Source organism: Eucalyptus grandis, chromosome 3, assembly GCF_016545825.1.
Source record: "Eucalyptus grandis isolate ANBG69807.140 chromosome 3, ASM1654582v1, whole genome shotgun sequence".
NCBI classification, from domain to species: domain Eukaryota; kingdom Viridiplantae; phylum Streptophyta; class Magnoliopsida; order Myrtales; family Myrtaceae; genus Eucalyptus; species Eucalyptus grandis.
In genome coordinates, this window is record NC_052614.1 from 50,216,789 (window position 1) to 50,230,178 (window position 13,390).

A 13,390-nucleotide genomic window follows, 5' to 3' on the forward strand; every position below is an offset into this window, starting at 1 on the left:
ATATTCTAAAACAAACCTAATCCTAATTCGAATTTTTTTGATTTTTTCCTTTTACGAAAACAAAATTGATTCAACCAACATGATGGCAAATCAAATAAGAAAAGATCGATATCCACAAATTGGCGAATCATATCTTGCGCATGAGATCAGGTTGGCCAATTTTTAAACAAATCGTGAATCGAATCTCGGGCGTAAAATCGGACTGACGATTTTACATGCGATTTTACAAGGATTATAGGCTCGTCTTTTAGGCAATACCCCTAAACCTGTTCCCTCCCCCCGATGAATAGGTTGCGACACAACGTCTATGGCCTGGCTAAGAGCCCTTATTTAAATACTAATCATAGCTAATCGCATCATGTAATTAAAAAAACAAAATGAAGGCTTATCTAGACGTTTGTTTTTCAATTCTCGGATCCACACTAGTCAAAATTCCTTCGGGCCGGTTGAGACCCCCTTTACCGTCACTTTGTGAAAGGAAAAGGTAGCTTCGGCTTTCGGCTCTGGGGGCTCTGGGGGGAGGATAGATCGAAGCATATAAACAAATGGGAATGAAACCAAATCAGGTTAGGCACAGCCCTAGCTCTTGTATTTCATTTTTGGCCAAGTCACTGTAAAAAGCATAAATAGGTCGGAAGAAGAAAAAACTGAACCTTTCACTATTTACTTACGGGTAGAAAAAAAAGACGTACTCTTAAATTCGAGACAAATCTAGCCAATGTCCCTCTAACCCCGTTAAAAAATGCAATATTCTATTAAACCACTCTCGAAATTTCAATTTTGCCTCTTCCCGTTTTCTTTTTTATTGGTTGCGGAATTTTCCCTTTTTTAATCTTCAACCATCCGTTGTTTAATTCTACTAATGGCGGACAACTTGCGTCGCACGTGACCTGGTGATATTGGGCTTTAAATTTTCCCTTTGCCCTGGATTGTTGACTCCCCTCCGTCTTTGTGCAACTCCAAGTTCTGATTTTTGGGACTTCCTTCGTTTCCCAGAAACTCGCATTCAACCTCCCTGCATTGATTTTGCCCTTCTTGTCTTCACCTTGAGAGGTTATAATTAACCGTCCTCCACTGAACGCTCCCAATTAGCTCTTTTTACAGAACGCTTCTCTTCATTGGGTGAACGCAGCTGAGAGGATCGGCGCCCCAGATGGATTTCAACGGAAGTCAGGCTCTAATGATCATTCTTGCTTTGACTGTAGGAGGACTGTAAGTGCTCTAATTCGACTTCTGTTCGAGCTATTGTTGACAGATAACGCACAAACCGAAATAAAAAAAAAAAAAAAAAACTTTGCTCCTGGACATGTTTGATGCAATTCTGCCTGCTTGTTCGATTTACATTCCCATTTTTTAAGTCTGATCAGGTTAAAAAGCTTGTAATTTTTGGCAGGGTTTCGAGACAACTCATGAAATGGAAGAGAAGGACGGACTCAGAATCAACTGATGATCTTGTGCTTGGAGAAGAATATGATGTGTTCTTGAGTTTCAGGGGAAGGGACACACGCCTAAACTTCACCGATCACCTTCACCGCAGCATGGTACGTGCAGGAATCCGCGTTTTCCTTGATAGTGAAGAACTCGAAGATGGTAAAGAAATCAATGAAATTTTGGAGGTTGTGAACAAGTCTCGAATCTATATCCCCATCTTCTCTAAGGACTTTGCTTCCAGCATATGGTGTCTCCGTGAGGTAGAGCGCATGGTAGAATGCTGTTCAAAATCAAATGGGAAGAAAGAGATCATCCCTATTTTTTATGACGTGATGAGTGATGATGTGAAACTCAGAACCAATTTGTATAAGAAGGCCATACTCAAGCACAAGAAGTTTGCCCCCAACAAAGTGCAGCAATGGATGAGTGACCTCAAAACGGTTGGAAAGATAAAGGGACGAGAACTTCTAGGCAAACGGTAAATTTCTCCTCAACTTTTTACGGGTTACGAGCACAATATTTACATTGCATTGGATGAAAGTTTGTCCTGCGAAATTTCCGAACAAGAAGCATTGGAGCATTTTCAAACTTATGGCAACGTGTCATTACATTAGAAAGCGGACTTTCTTCAAACCCGCAAAAAACTATGTCAAACCTAACCTGTACCCAAGAATTTCCAGTTCAACTGATTATAATGCTTAATTTTCATTTGTTTAAGTAATTGAAATAGCTGAGTTTGTATCCACATATTTCCTGGAGTCCTGTAGTCTGTCATGTCTTTGACTGAAACGATATTGTCATGCTTTGCTGCAGCGAAGCAGGAGAAATTGATTCAATTGTTGAACAGGTTTCGCGTAAGCTTAAAACAAGACGCATGAGTGTGTCTGAACATTTGGTTGAAGATAACGCTCAAGTGGAAGCCATAATGAAGTTGTTAGATGTTGGCTCTAATGGTGTGCGTTTTGTAGGTATCCATGGCATGGGTGGTATTGGAAAAACAACTCTTGCCACAATTTTGTACAATAGATTATCTTTTCACTTTGAAGGCTGTAGTTTCCAACGAGAAGTCCGAGAACGTTGGCAACATCTTGATGGTCCTTTAAAGTTGCAGAAACAGCTCTTATCAGATTTTGTCAATTCTAGCATTACTAAGCCAATTAAAGATGTTGACAAGGGAATCGAGATGATCAAAAGAGTACTTAGTAATAAAAAAGTACTCATCATACTTGATGATCTAGACAAGACAGAGCAACTCAAAAAGCTAGCTGGACAATTTGACTGGTTTGGTTCAGGTAGCAGGATCATCATCACAACTAGGAACAAAAGTATTGCGAAGACTCAAGGTGAATCATCCAGTAAAGGGGTCAATGTGGATTATGAAGTTCGTGAAATGAAATCCGATCAAGCACTTCAGTTATTTTATAAGCATGCTTTTAGAAGTAACTCTCCTACAGAGGATTACAATGCTCTTTCAAGAGATATTGTACGCAAAGTGGCTGGGCTTCCTTTGGCTGTCGAGGTGATAGGTTCTTATCTTTATACTTTGGGCTTTGTCCTGGAGCCACATGATATTAAAATAAAGCTATTGAAAGAGATGTTGCAGAAGTTAAATGATGGTCCTTTCAAGGGTGTCCAAACTGTATTAAGGATAAGTTATGATGGACTAGAGGATAAGGAGAAAAAGTATTTCTGGATATTGCTTGCTTTTTCATCAATGAGGACCAAACATATCCGGTTATCATGTGGGAAGACTGTAATTACCATCCTTATAGTGCAATTTGTGTCCTCTGCCTACGGTCCTTGATTAAAATTAGAGATAATAAGTTTTGGATGCATGATCAAGTTCGAGATTTGGGAAGGTACATCATCCATGAAGAATATCCTTTTAGTAGGGTGTGGACTCATGAGGATGCTGTAGATATTCTGGAGAAGAGAAATGAGGTAAAATGGAAAATTATGTCACATAATTTTCATTTGGAAGGAGTAACTTGTTGAATTTTCTCTTTCATATTATAGGGAGCTTTGTTTAACGTACCGTTTGTCCTGTTAGTGTGATAGCTGTCTCTCAAACATTTGCATCCAAAATGTCTTGTATATTGGTGGAGCGACAGCAAATAGACTGCCTAATGGTTAGCTTGGCTTTCTAGGTTTTATAGAATAAAAAATAGTTTCGGGGAAATTCTGAAACAACAAAGCGTCCTTTCACGTGCTATCCAGTTGGAATTTTTAAATTAATTTTGAACACATTTACGGTGAAAAAGAAAACAGTGAACATTGGAATTGATATGATAATTACATTTCTTGAAAGATAGAAAACAGGAAATTGAGATATAATTTAGAAGATATCTTTAAATGGAAGCTGAAAATTTTCGTTAATGTTGTGAACGAAAACATAGATAACTACTTGCTGGGAAACGCTAGTGCCATGTGCTTTTTTTCTTTGTAGAAATTGTTTGCCACTATTCATGTACTTTATTTCTTTGTAGCTCTGTAAGAGTGTTACATGTTGCGCACTCAATTAATCCCGAGTCTTTATTGGCAGAGAAATGAACATGTAGAAGCACTAAGCTTGACTTCCGGTGGCTGCAGCTACAACTTAGCAGATACCACATTAGTTGCTCTACCAAAATTAAGGTTCCTTCGAGCGAAGGGCTCACATTTTTCCGGCAACTTCGAGAATCTTCTTCCAGAGCTAAGATGGCTTTCTTGGCAAACATTGCAAATGAATGTCCAAGCAAAAAACTTTCACTTTAGTATATTGGTTGTGCTCAACCTTTCGGGTAGCAATATTGAAGATGGCTGGGATGGCTGGAGTCAAATGAAGGTATGCTATACCCTGCCCTATATTCTTTTTTCTGTCATTACCTCATTCGTGATGATGGAAGTGAGATATATATTTCACTTCTTTGTATCATTACCTCATACAATTGACATGATGGTTGCATGCACTCCCCATCTCATGAGTGTAGAATATATTTTGCATGTATAACATTCAATATCTTTCTATATATCAAAGTAAAATGCAATTATGTTCCACGTAAAAGTTGCTTAGGCTTTGGAATTGGTGTTTTCCAATAAAAGTAAGTGCCATTTTGCTTCAACATGCATCAGACATGATTTGAATGACTGTAAGGTTTGAGTCAAGTTTAGTAATATAAAAGTCAATTAGAATCAAGTTAGAAATTGGTAACACTCCACTCGAATGGCGTAAAGTATCACAAGTTTATTTGAAATAGTTAAGTTAATGATTTGAATCAAGGCAAGCTTGAACTTCATAATACTTGATTCAAGAGGCTCGTTAACCTAATTTAATAAGTAAGTATTTCTTTATAATTGCATTAATGAACCATAAAATAAATGAAAATGACATTACTTTTACTGTTTTATGCAACTGGCGTTAATGAGCGAAGAGTCGAGATTTACATTGAATCTAGTTTTTAACTAAAGTACCGAATCAAATCTCGTGGAAATCTATAGTTCAGTTCAGGGTAGAGAACAAATGTAATGGAGTTCCTTGCTTATTTCTAAAATTTGATTTTAAGTCAATTGTTGGGCTACAAAACTTTGTGCGAAATCAACTCAGCTCAAATTAAACATATGATCCTTCTTTTTGTCTTCCCCTGTCAAAGGTCCTACTCACAAACGGTTGCCATGAGTTCAACTCCTGCAAACCCTTCCCTCCATCTCAGATTCTTTCTGGAATTTTTCAACTTAAAATGGATTGTCGTACTCATTCAATACCAAATTTAATTTTTAAATCCATCACTTTTAATCCTGACTAAGGTTACACAGTACGCTTGGCATAGAGAGTAGAGAGAGTTGAGCTGGAGACACGGAGAGATTGAATGCGGTGATTTTGAAGACTAGGGTCGGAGACTCGGAGGTGGTGTGCTGGTGGCAAGCGGGAGTGGGTAGAGATAAAATAGGGTATTGGTATGGAGTTTTGTCCTAAGATGCAAACCGGGGGTTTTGGAAATAAAGGATGTGAAGTGACATAAAAGGTGGGATGGTTCTTTCTAGGAAGAAGCCCTAAAAAGCCACGTGAAAAATAAAAAATCATTTAAAATGCCAAGTCAGCACTAAGTCAGCATTTTCAGTTAGTAAATTTGACAATGTGAAATTTATGACTCAATTGAACCAATTTGACACGTTTTAGGATTTGATTGCACTTTTTACAAATTTGAGGATTCAATTGCACCTTCCTAAGAAGTTTTAAGACTTCTATTGCATTTATCCATTCTTTGTATTTTCCCAGGGTATAAATTTGATTCTAGTAGGGGCCTAACTCCATTAAAAAAAATCAGTTTGGGGATTATTTGCAACATCCCCAAAAAACTTGCCATGTTCAGATTACCCCAGATTATCTTAAATTATTGACTTATGGATAATTTGTGTATTAACAATACCACCATATATGCCGATGTTTCTCATTCATGTTTTTACTTCAACTTTTTTCTGCAGATGAATAAATTAAAAGTTCTAGATTTGACGAGTTGCATTAGCTTAAAAAGGACACCTGACTTCTCCAACTTCACGTCTTTGGAGATATTGATTCTTGCTCAATGTGTCAAGTTAACCACAATTGATGGCTCCATTGGTACGCTAACTAACCTAAGAACTTTCAATATCAATGGATGCAAGGTTCTTCAAGAGTTGCCTGCACAATTCGGTTCTCTAAAATCTTTGACGGAGATTATCATGCCCCAAAATTATCAAAACTTCAAGCTTCCAAAATCATTTGGAAATTTGCAATCTTTGTCGAGTTTTATATTAGATGAGCACCCTAAAATCAGAGAACTTCCAAACTCTATTGGAAAGTTGGAGAAAATTACACGTTTGTCTTTATGCGGGTGTGTGGAGATAAAGAAACTTCCAGATTCTATTGGAGGAATGAAAGAGTTGGCTGAGTTGGATTTATCAAAGTCAGGAATAGTTGAATTACCTAATTCCATTAGATCTCTAGATAATCTAAAAGTGATCAGGGTAAGTTATACATTGATAGAAAAGTTTCCTCATACTATCGGACAAGTGAAGATGCTTGAAGAATTACATGCCAAGAAATGTTGGAAGTTGATAGATGAAAACATTAAGGAAATTGGGAAGCTAACTCGGTTGAGGATATTGGACATATCATATACTGGTGTATCTAGATTCCCCACAGTGCTAGGTCGTCTCACTAGTTTACAGACACTCGAAATGAGTTCGAGTCACCTACAAGAAGTCCCAATCTTCCCTCAAGTTTGAAATGCCTTCACATGCAAGCACCTCATTTCCCATCTATTCCCGACCTCTCAAGCCTTATCAATTTAGATTATCTAGAATTATCTATATTATCTCGTTCAATAGAGGAACCTGACATAGCTAGGACGAATGAGTCGCCAGCAAAGCAACGATCCATTTGCTTCCATCTAGTTTGTCAACCTTGAAATTTAGGGCATTAATCTACTACCCCCTTATTCCAACTTAAGTAATTTGTCGGAATTGTCTATAATTGAATATTCAATGTCTCGTTTCTCGATCTCTCAAGACCTCAAACATTTGAGGGAATTGAAACTAAGTAAATGCAATTTGCTGGAGGAGATATGTGGTCTATCACTCTTGACGAATCTAAAGTGCTTGGATCTAACCAGATTGGAAAGTCTAGTTGAGATTCGTGGTTTGATGGAACTAAAATCATTGGAGCATCTCCGTATTGCCCATTGCAGTAAGATGGAAAGACTACCCAACTTATCAAAGTTAGTAAAGCTACGGCACATTGAGCTAGAAGCTTGTCCAAATATAAGAGAGATCGAGATCGAGGGAATCAAGGGCACAAAAATCTTGAAGTTGGATGATCGAGGTTGCACTATCCTAAAAAGATTGTCAGATGACCAACAATCAACCTGGCTTTCTCGCAGAATACCTATGTATGATGTGTTCTTGAGTTTTAGGGGATTGGACACTCGTAATAGCATTGTTGAGATAGTTTACAAGAACCTTGTTCGTAACAAAATTCTGGTTTTAGGGACAATGAAGAATTGAGCTCTGGTAGAGGAATTGGCAAAGAGCTTCTATTAGCACTCAACGACTCCCATATGTACATACCCTTTTATCTAAGAACTATGCTTTTAGTAGTTGGTGTCTCCGTGAACTAGCCCACATGGTAAAATGCAAGAAGTCAGATGGAAAAAGAATCCTGCCCATTTTCTATGATGTGGAGGTTGATGATGTTAAGCTTGAAAGCACATTGTACCAAAGTGCCCTAGATTGGCACAGGAGGCAGAGGTCGTTTCCTGGCAACAAAGTGGAGGAATGGAAAGTGGAGGAATGGGAAGAAGCTCTTAGATATGTGGGAAATATAAGGGTACAACCTGAAAACTACAAGGTAATGCTGCTTTTTAATTAATTGCTCTTTACTTTCTAAATGATGAGCTAATAAAGTCCTATAACTCAACTTTACCGCCAACGAATTTCAAAGTCACTGCAACGTAAACTTTTGCACAAAAATACTCAAGTACACTCGAGTAGGTTCTTACCACTATGCTTGGGAGAGCTTTCTAGGTGGGTGAAGAAAAGATGTTCTTTGTTGATCGGAAGTGTCAAGATTCAGAGGTGAAGGCGGTGTAGGGATTTGAAAAACGATGAGAGAAAAATGAATGATGGCATATTTACATTATAAGCGTGATCGTACCTCACTACACAATTACTGTATTATCCTTCACAATTTTGTCGCTTTCTGTTTCTTTTGAGGATATATTTGGAAAGTGCGACTTTCTACCTTGCTTTCTTCACACCTCCACGAGGAACAAAATTAGTGGGTCCAGCATAAGCTGCATTTGATTCAACTTTGGAAATTGGCCTCAGGGAAATGTAAATATCTTTGGCCTAAAGAGTTTTGGGAAAATGCAAATTTCATTTGGTAAAAAAAAAATTTGCAAGCTATTTTGGCATAAAGTGTATTTGACAAATCTTTGTTTTTTAAAAGGCTTTTGAATTTTATTTTTCTTTTTTATTGAAAAATATTAAGCTTTTTGCCAACTCTAGTGAAGATAAGGGTAGTTTTGAAATAATGAGAGGTAAAACCAAAAAACTAAAAAAATTATGAAAATAGTTTTTTTAAAGTAGTTTTAGCATTTTGATTAAATGCTGAAAGCTCAAAACTGATTCTTATTAACATTAGACTTTTAGCTTTTCCAAGGCTAGCATTTGATTAAAAGCTCCTTGGATAAGCTTGCCAAACACTTCAACATTTCTCCAAAAGGCTTTGGAGGTTGAAAGTCTCTTAGAAAAGTTAAACCAAACACATCTAAAATTCCTTTCACTTCCAAAGCGATTATCTTCATTTTCTCTAGTCCTTCCAAAGGATGGTTTTCATTCACCACCCCATCATTCTTTCCCCCTATAATTCTTTCCCTTAAACAAATGCACCCTTAATTGATTTAGGCTACGTTTAATCATCCGAACTTACAATCAAAATAAGATTAGATATGATATGATATGAAATCTAGTTATTTTACTATATACTATCTGCCATTTGGTGATTGCACTAATAAAGTCGGATATATTGACATCGTATCATGTATATTATTTGGTACAAACGGTATATTAATATAAAACGAACCAAAAAATTTATAAAAGAAAGTGGTAAAAATCTCTAGTGACACTTTTCCTTGCTTTATTTTTATTTTATTTTTTATTTTATTTTCCTCTCTTTTTTAATTAATTTCTTTTTATTTCTTTTTCCCCTACCATCATTCTCTAATAAAATTCTATTAAATTATAGACTATACTAAGATACCTAAAATAGTAAAATACCCAAAATATGTAATAAATATAAATGTGTATTTATATTACATATTGAATTTATTTTATAAAATATAATTAAATTCTAATATATAAATAAAAGTAAGATTAAATTAAAACAACTAATTGCTACATTTTGTTATTTTGAATTTCTTATATTATAATTCAAATATTATTTATATTAAATATAATTTTAATTTTGTTAATTTAAGAATATTTTCGTTTGAGGATAAATGTTCTATTATGGATATTAAAAATCATATCCATATTTATATTTCCCTCCCTCATGAGATAATTTTATCTGGTCTATATCCTTCTTATATCTGAATTTGTCTTATCTTGAGTAAATACTAAACACGGGATATGATCAATTTTATCATATATTGAATTTTATCCCGACTGTCAAATGTAATCTTAGGGTTTAATGTCCACCACCATCAAAATTAGGATGGTGAAAGGTATATTTTTGGAGAATTTAAAACTGTCAAAACAAGGGGAGTCACTATGTACAAAAATCAAATCTTTTAAGATCTCTAAGTTAAATAAAAAGGAATTATAAATTCCATGTCTCATGGGTGTTCTGCCAGGTAGAATGTGAAGATGAAGAAAATGCACAACAAAATAGGAGCACCTATTTTCATTATATTCAATATAGATAAAGATGGTAATAGAATATTACCAGTTAATTTGTTTTGGTAGAATTTACCAAAACTAGTTAGTATTCATGTGCCCTGATTTCGCAAGGTTTTGCTTAGAGCCCGGACCTTATTTGCTTATCTCAAAATTCAGGTTCTATTGAGACCGACATATCATTTCCGAGAGTTAAAACTGAGTTCACCGATTCCATCAACAACAGCAACATCTCTTTGGCTTGCGAATTTCTAGGGCATCTTAAATTTCTTCATGTTGAGCAGCGTCCGACCAGATTCTAGTGTAGCTGTAGACCAATTAGGTTGCCTTTTTGATATCCTTTTATTGCCTACCTGATGAAAACAGACCTTTTCTTTGGTTGTGCATTGCTGCAGCCTCGGAGAAGTAATTAAATTGGTTACTGAAGACGTTTCGAGAGAGCTGTTGCCATATGCCGATGCAAGGCCTCGAACAGTTGAAGATTAGTGGGCGTTGATAGGACGCTGCACGGAAATAAGTGTCAAACGAAAAAGAAAGAAAGAAATGGAATTTCATTCCGAGTGATGGCACATATCAAGCGATGGGAAGAATTTCCGCCTCTCTGAAGTGAAGGCATGGGAAGAGTCTCTAATACAGGTTGCACATATCAAGGGAGTCGACCTCGAAACTTACAGGTAATTGCTTCTATTTTGATTAATTATGGCAAGATAGGTCATTCTATTAATATAAACACACCACGTGGAATTTTAAAGTTACTACATTGCAGCCTTTTGCATCCACGTAGCCGTACACTCAAGCAAATTTTATTCTTTAGAACATTTTCATGATCTAGATTTCTAAAAATCACGACGGGAGTTCTATTAGTTTGAAGGCCAAATCCCAAAACACTGCATGAACTTATATCCACGAGACAAAAATATCTCCAGTTTCCAAAAAGCCTAAAAGGATATATCAATTTCTGCTTGAGGGATGAAAAAATCAACCTTTAAAATTTTCATTTATTCAGGCTCATGAATTCACTCGAAATAGTCTCTTTGAAACACTAATTTTTGGTTATTAACAACCTTGACATTTTCAATTTAGGGCCTCTCTCCGTTGAAACAGACAGTCATTGATTCAGAAGTCTAAAAAACGAGATTGTTATTGATTGGCAAGAAACAACGTTGTTTTGTCTCGCTGACGTATGCCTTGCTGACATTTCTATTGCACTCATCCACAGCATTGGCCACGTCAAATGCCACATTAGCTTGCATGGACAAAAAAATTGAGGGTAGACATTTTTGTCCATTAAGTGATGGGTCGAGCACTTTTTGGGTCTTTTGAAAAGTGGAGATATTTCTGTCCTCCAGATGTAAGTTCGCGGTCTTTCTTATAAAAAAAAAATTGCCCCACTTTAAATGTAAAGATGAAGAAAATGCTCAAAGAAAGAGGAGCACCTCTTTTCATCATATGTTAATTTAATACTATCAATTTTTTTTTAGAATAGCTCAAAAATAGCTTGAAAGAATATGCCCCAAATTCTCAAGATCTTGCTTAGAACCTGCATTAAATATTCCAAATTATTTTGTGTAGCGATCAACATGTTATTTTCATATAGATCACTGGATTTTACATGTTAACTAGATTATCTCCTCAAGTTTGGTAGGTGGATCCAATTTCATTCATTATATCAAGAATAGCTACTTTGCATTGGTTCCTGAATTCTAGAGCATCTAAATTTCTTTCGTACGAGCAATATGCAATGAAAGATTGGTGTAGCTGTAGATTAATGAGTGCTAATACTTAATCACTAGAGCCATAAACTATTAAGTTTTTGTTTACAGATTATGTTCTCAAAAGTAGATCCCTATAGTTTGATATATACGGAGGAATTTTGTGGTCGAACAAAATTGCATAGCAGTGTCTTTACCACCTACTTCTTCATTGATTCGTTTCTTTTGTGCAGCGAGTTAAAGATCTTCAAGTCATCATTTTTTGAGATATCAAATCAATAATTACACTGTCATTTTGATATCCTATTACTTTCTGTCCGTTTGACCAAAATGAACTTCCTTCACCTATGCATTGTTGGTAGGTATGGAGAACGAGTCAAGGAGGTTGTTGAAGAGGTTTTGAGAGCAAGGGGATTATTAGACGTCGACTCTTGAAGCCTTCTTTTGGTTTTTTGTCAAAGATAAAAAAGAATGGATTTGCTTTATAGCTAATAATATTCCATACAGCTGCATTCTCTTTCGATTGCTTGGAGGATCTAGATATTACATCTTGTCATGAAATTGATTTACGATTCTAAAGCTTTGGTGCGCTATTTACAAAAGGCTAGCATATTGCTATGAAGGAGTGAGAGATACAGGAGTTTGAACTCTCATGCTTTATTGGAGGGTTAATGTCTAGTGAAGCTCTCACGGGAACTTCCATTTATGGAGACATGGCAGCTTTCTAGCACTTGTCCATCTCAAACACTTTGCAGGGTTGCCCTAGCAAGTGGCAGCCCTTGGCCCAAATGGGCGAGGGCCAATGATCCTCGCCGGATGAATCTAGGGGAGAGGTCACCACCCTTGCCTTAGATCTGGCTGAGGGCTCGCAAGCCCTGCCACCGGTCGGCCAAGGTTGCTGGCCCCTAGCCAAGGCTTGGCAACCCCAACCAACCCTCCCCTAATGTTGTTGGTCCTTCCTGGCGATGGCAAGGGGGTGGCGGCAAAGGTTAAGCCCTTAGCCACCTGCAATCTTCAGCCACCTGCTCTCTTCATCTTCTTCTCTCTTTCTTTTTTTTGTTTTTCTTTTTTTGAAAAAAATTAAATTTATTTATTTTTAAATTAAATTTAATTAATATTTATAATAATTATCTAACCATGTCAACAAAATGACGTCATTTTTCACCTGTCTAGCCACGTCAACATACAAAACGACGTCATTTTGCACTTGCTTTGTCGAAAAAACACCACCTATGCATTTTAGTTGGATTTTCTCGCCATGGATACTTAATTGATCTATTTTGCTTCGATTTTGACACTTAAATGTCACTTTTCTAACTTTTAGCACTTAAGTATCTCATGTGCCAAGTTTTGATACTATAGATGTCTAGGACTCTATTAAATTTATGTCTAGAGGAAAGATCCGACATTAGCTTAGGTTTTTTTATTTATCCTTAAGGGCTCGAGTAGCTGAGTAAAATCTTCTAATCACATTTAATATTTTCACAAAAAAAAAAAGTCTCACACTGTGATCAAGACAATTTCAACAATCAGCTAGGTTTATTCAAGGGATTAAGTTACTCCCTAGAAGGTACATTAATTAGCAACCCTTATGGAATGAATTTCAAGAACAGTCAAGGAGCACGGATCAACCTGTATTATATGATCCCTTGACTATTTCATTGCGTTATGATGAAGATATTTTATGAATTTTTATCCGATAAGAGTATTTCAGAAATTCTAATCCCATGAGAATAATCTTCAACGCATAAAGACCGTAATTCCAGCAGCCATGATAAGATAGCACAACTGAGACACATTGAAGTGACTATTAATTCCCTGCACAACACGCCCAG

General features: G+C 36.4%; 1 protein-coding gene across 1 annotated transcript; it reads left to right on the forward strand.

Annotated features, from left to right (window-relative positions):
- Positions 1 to 1,153: 1,153 nt before the first annotated feature.
- On the forward strand, positions 1,154 to 3,235 carry LOC120291930 (TMV resistance protein N-like). Its single transcript, XM_039309741.1, has 3 exons — positions 1,154 to 1,212; positions 1,394 to 1,909; positions 2,245 to 3,235. Exons 1-3 carry the CDS (start codon positions 1,154 to 1,156, stop codon positions 3,233 to 3,235), a joined length of 1,566 nt encoding a protein of 521 aa, XP_039165675.1.
- The last annotated feature ends 10,155 nt before the right edge of the window (positions 3,236 to 13,390 follow it).

Bases quoted from the DNA above. Each gene is read 5' to 3' on its own strand.
- LOC120291930 (XM_039309741.1), top strand. From the start codon at position 1,154: ATGGATTTCAACGGAAGTCAGGCTCTAATGATCATTCTTGCTTTGACT. The intron at 1,213-1,393 runs GTAAGTGCTCTA...AATTTTTGGCAG, and splicing joins GCTTTGACTGTAGGAGGACT to GGTTTCGAGACAACTCATGA. The intron at 1,910-2,244 runs GTAAATTTCTCC...GCTTTGCTGCAG, and splicing joins CGAGAACTTCTAGGCAAACG to CGAAGCAGGAGAAATTGATT.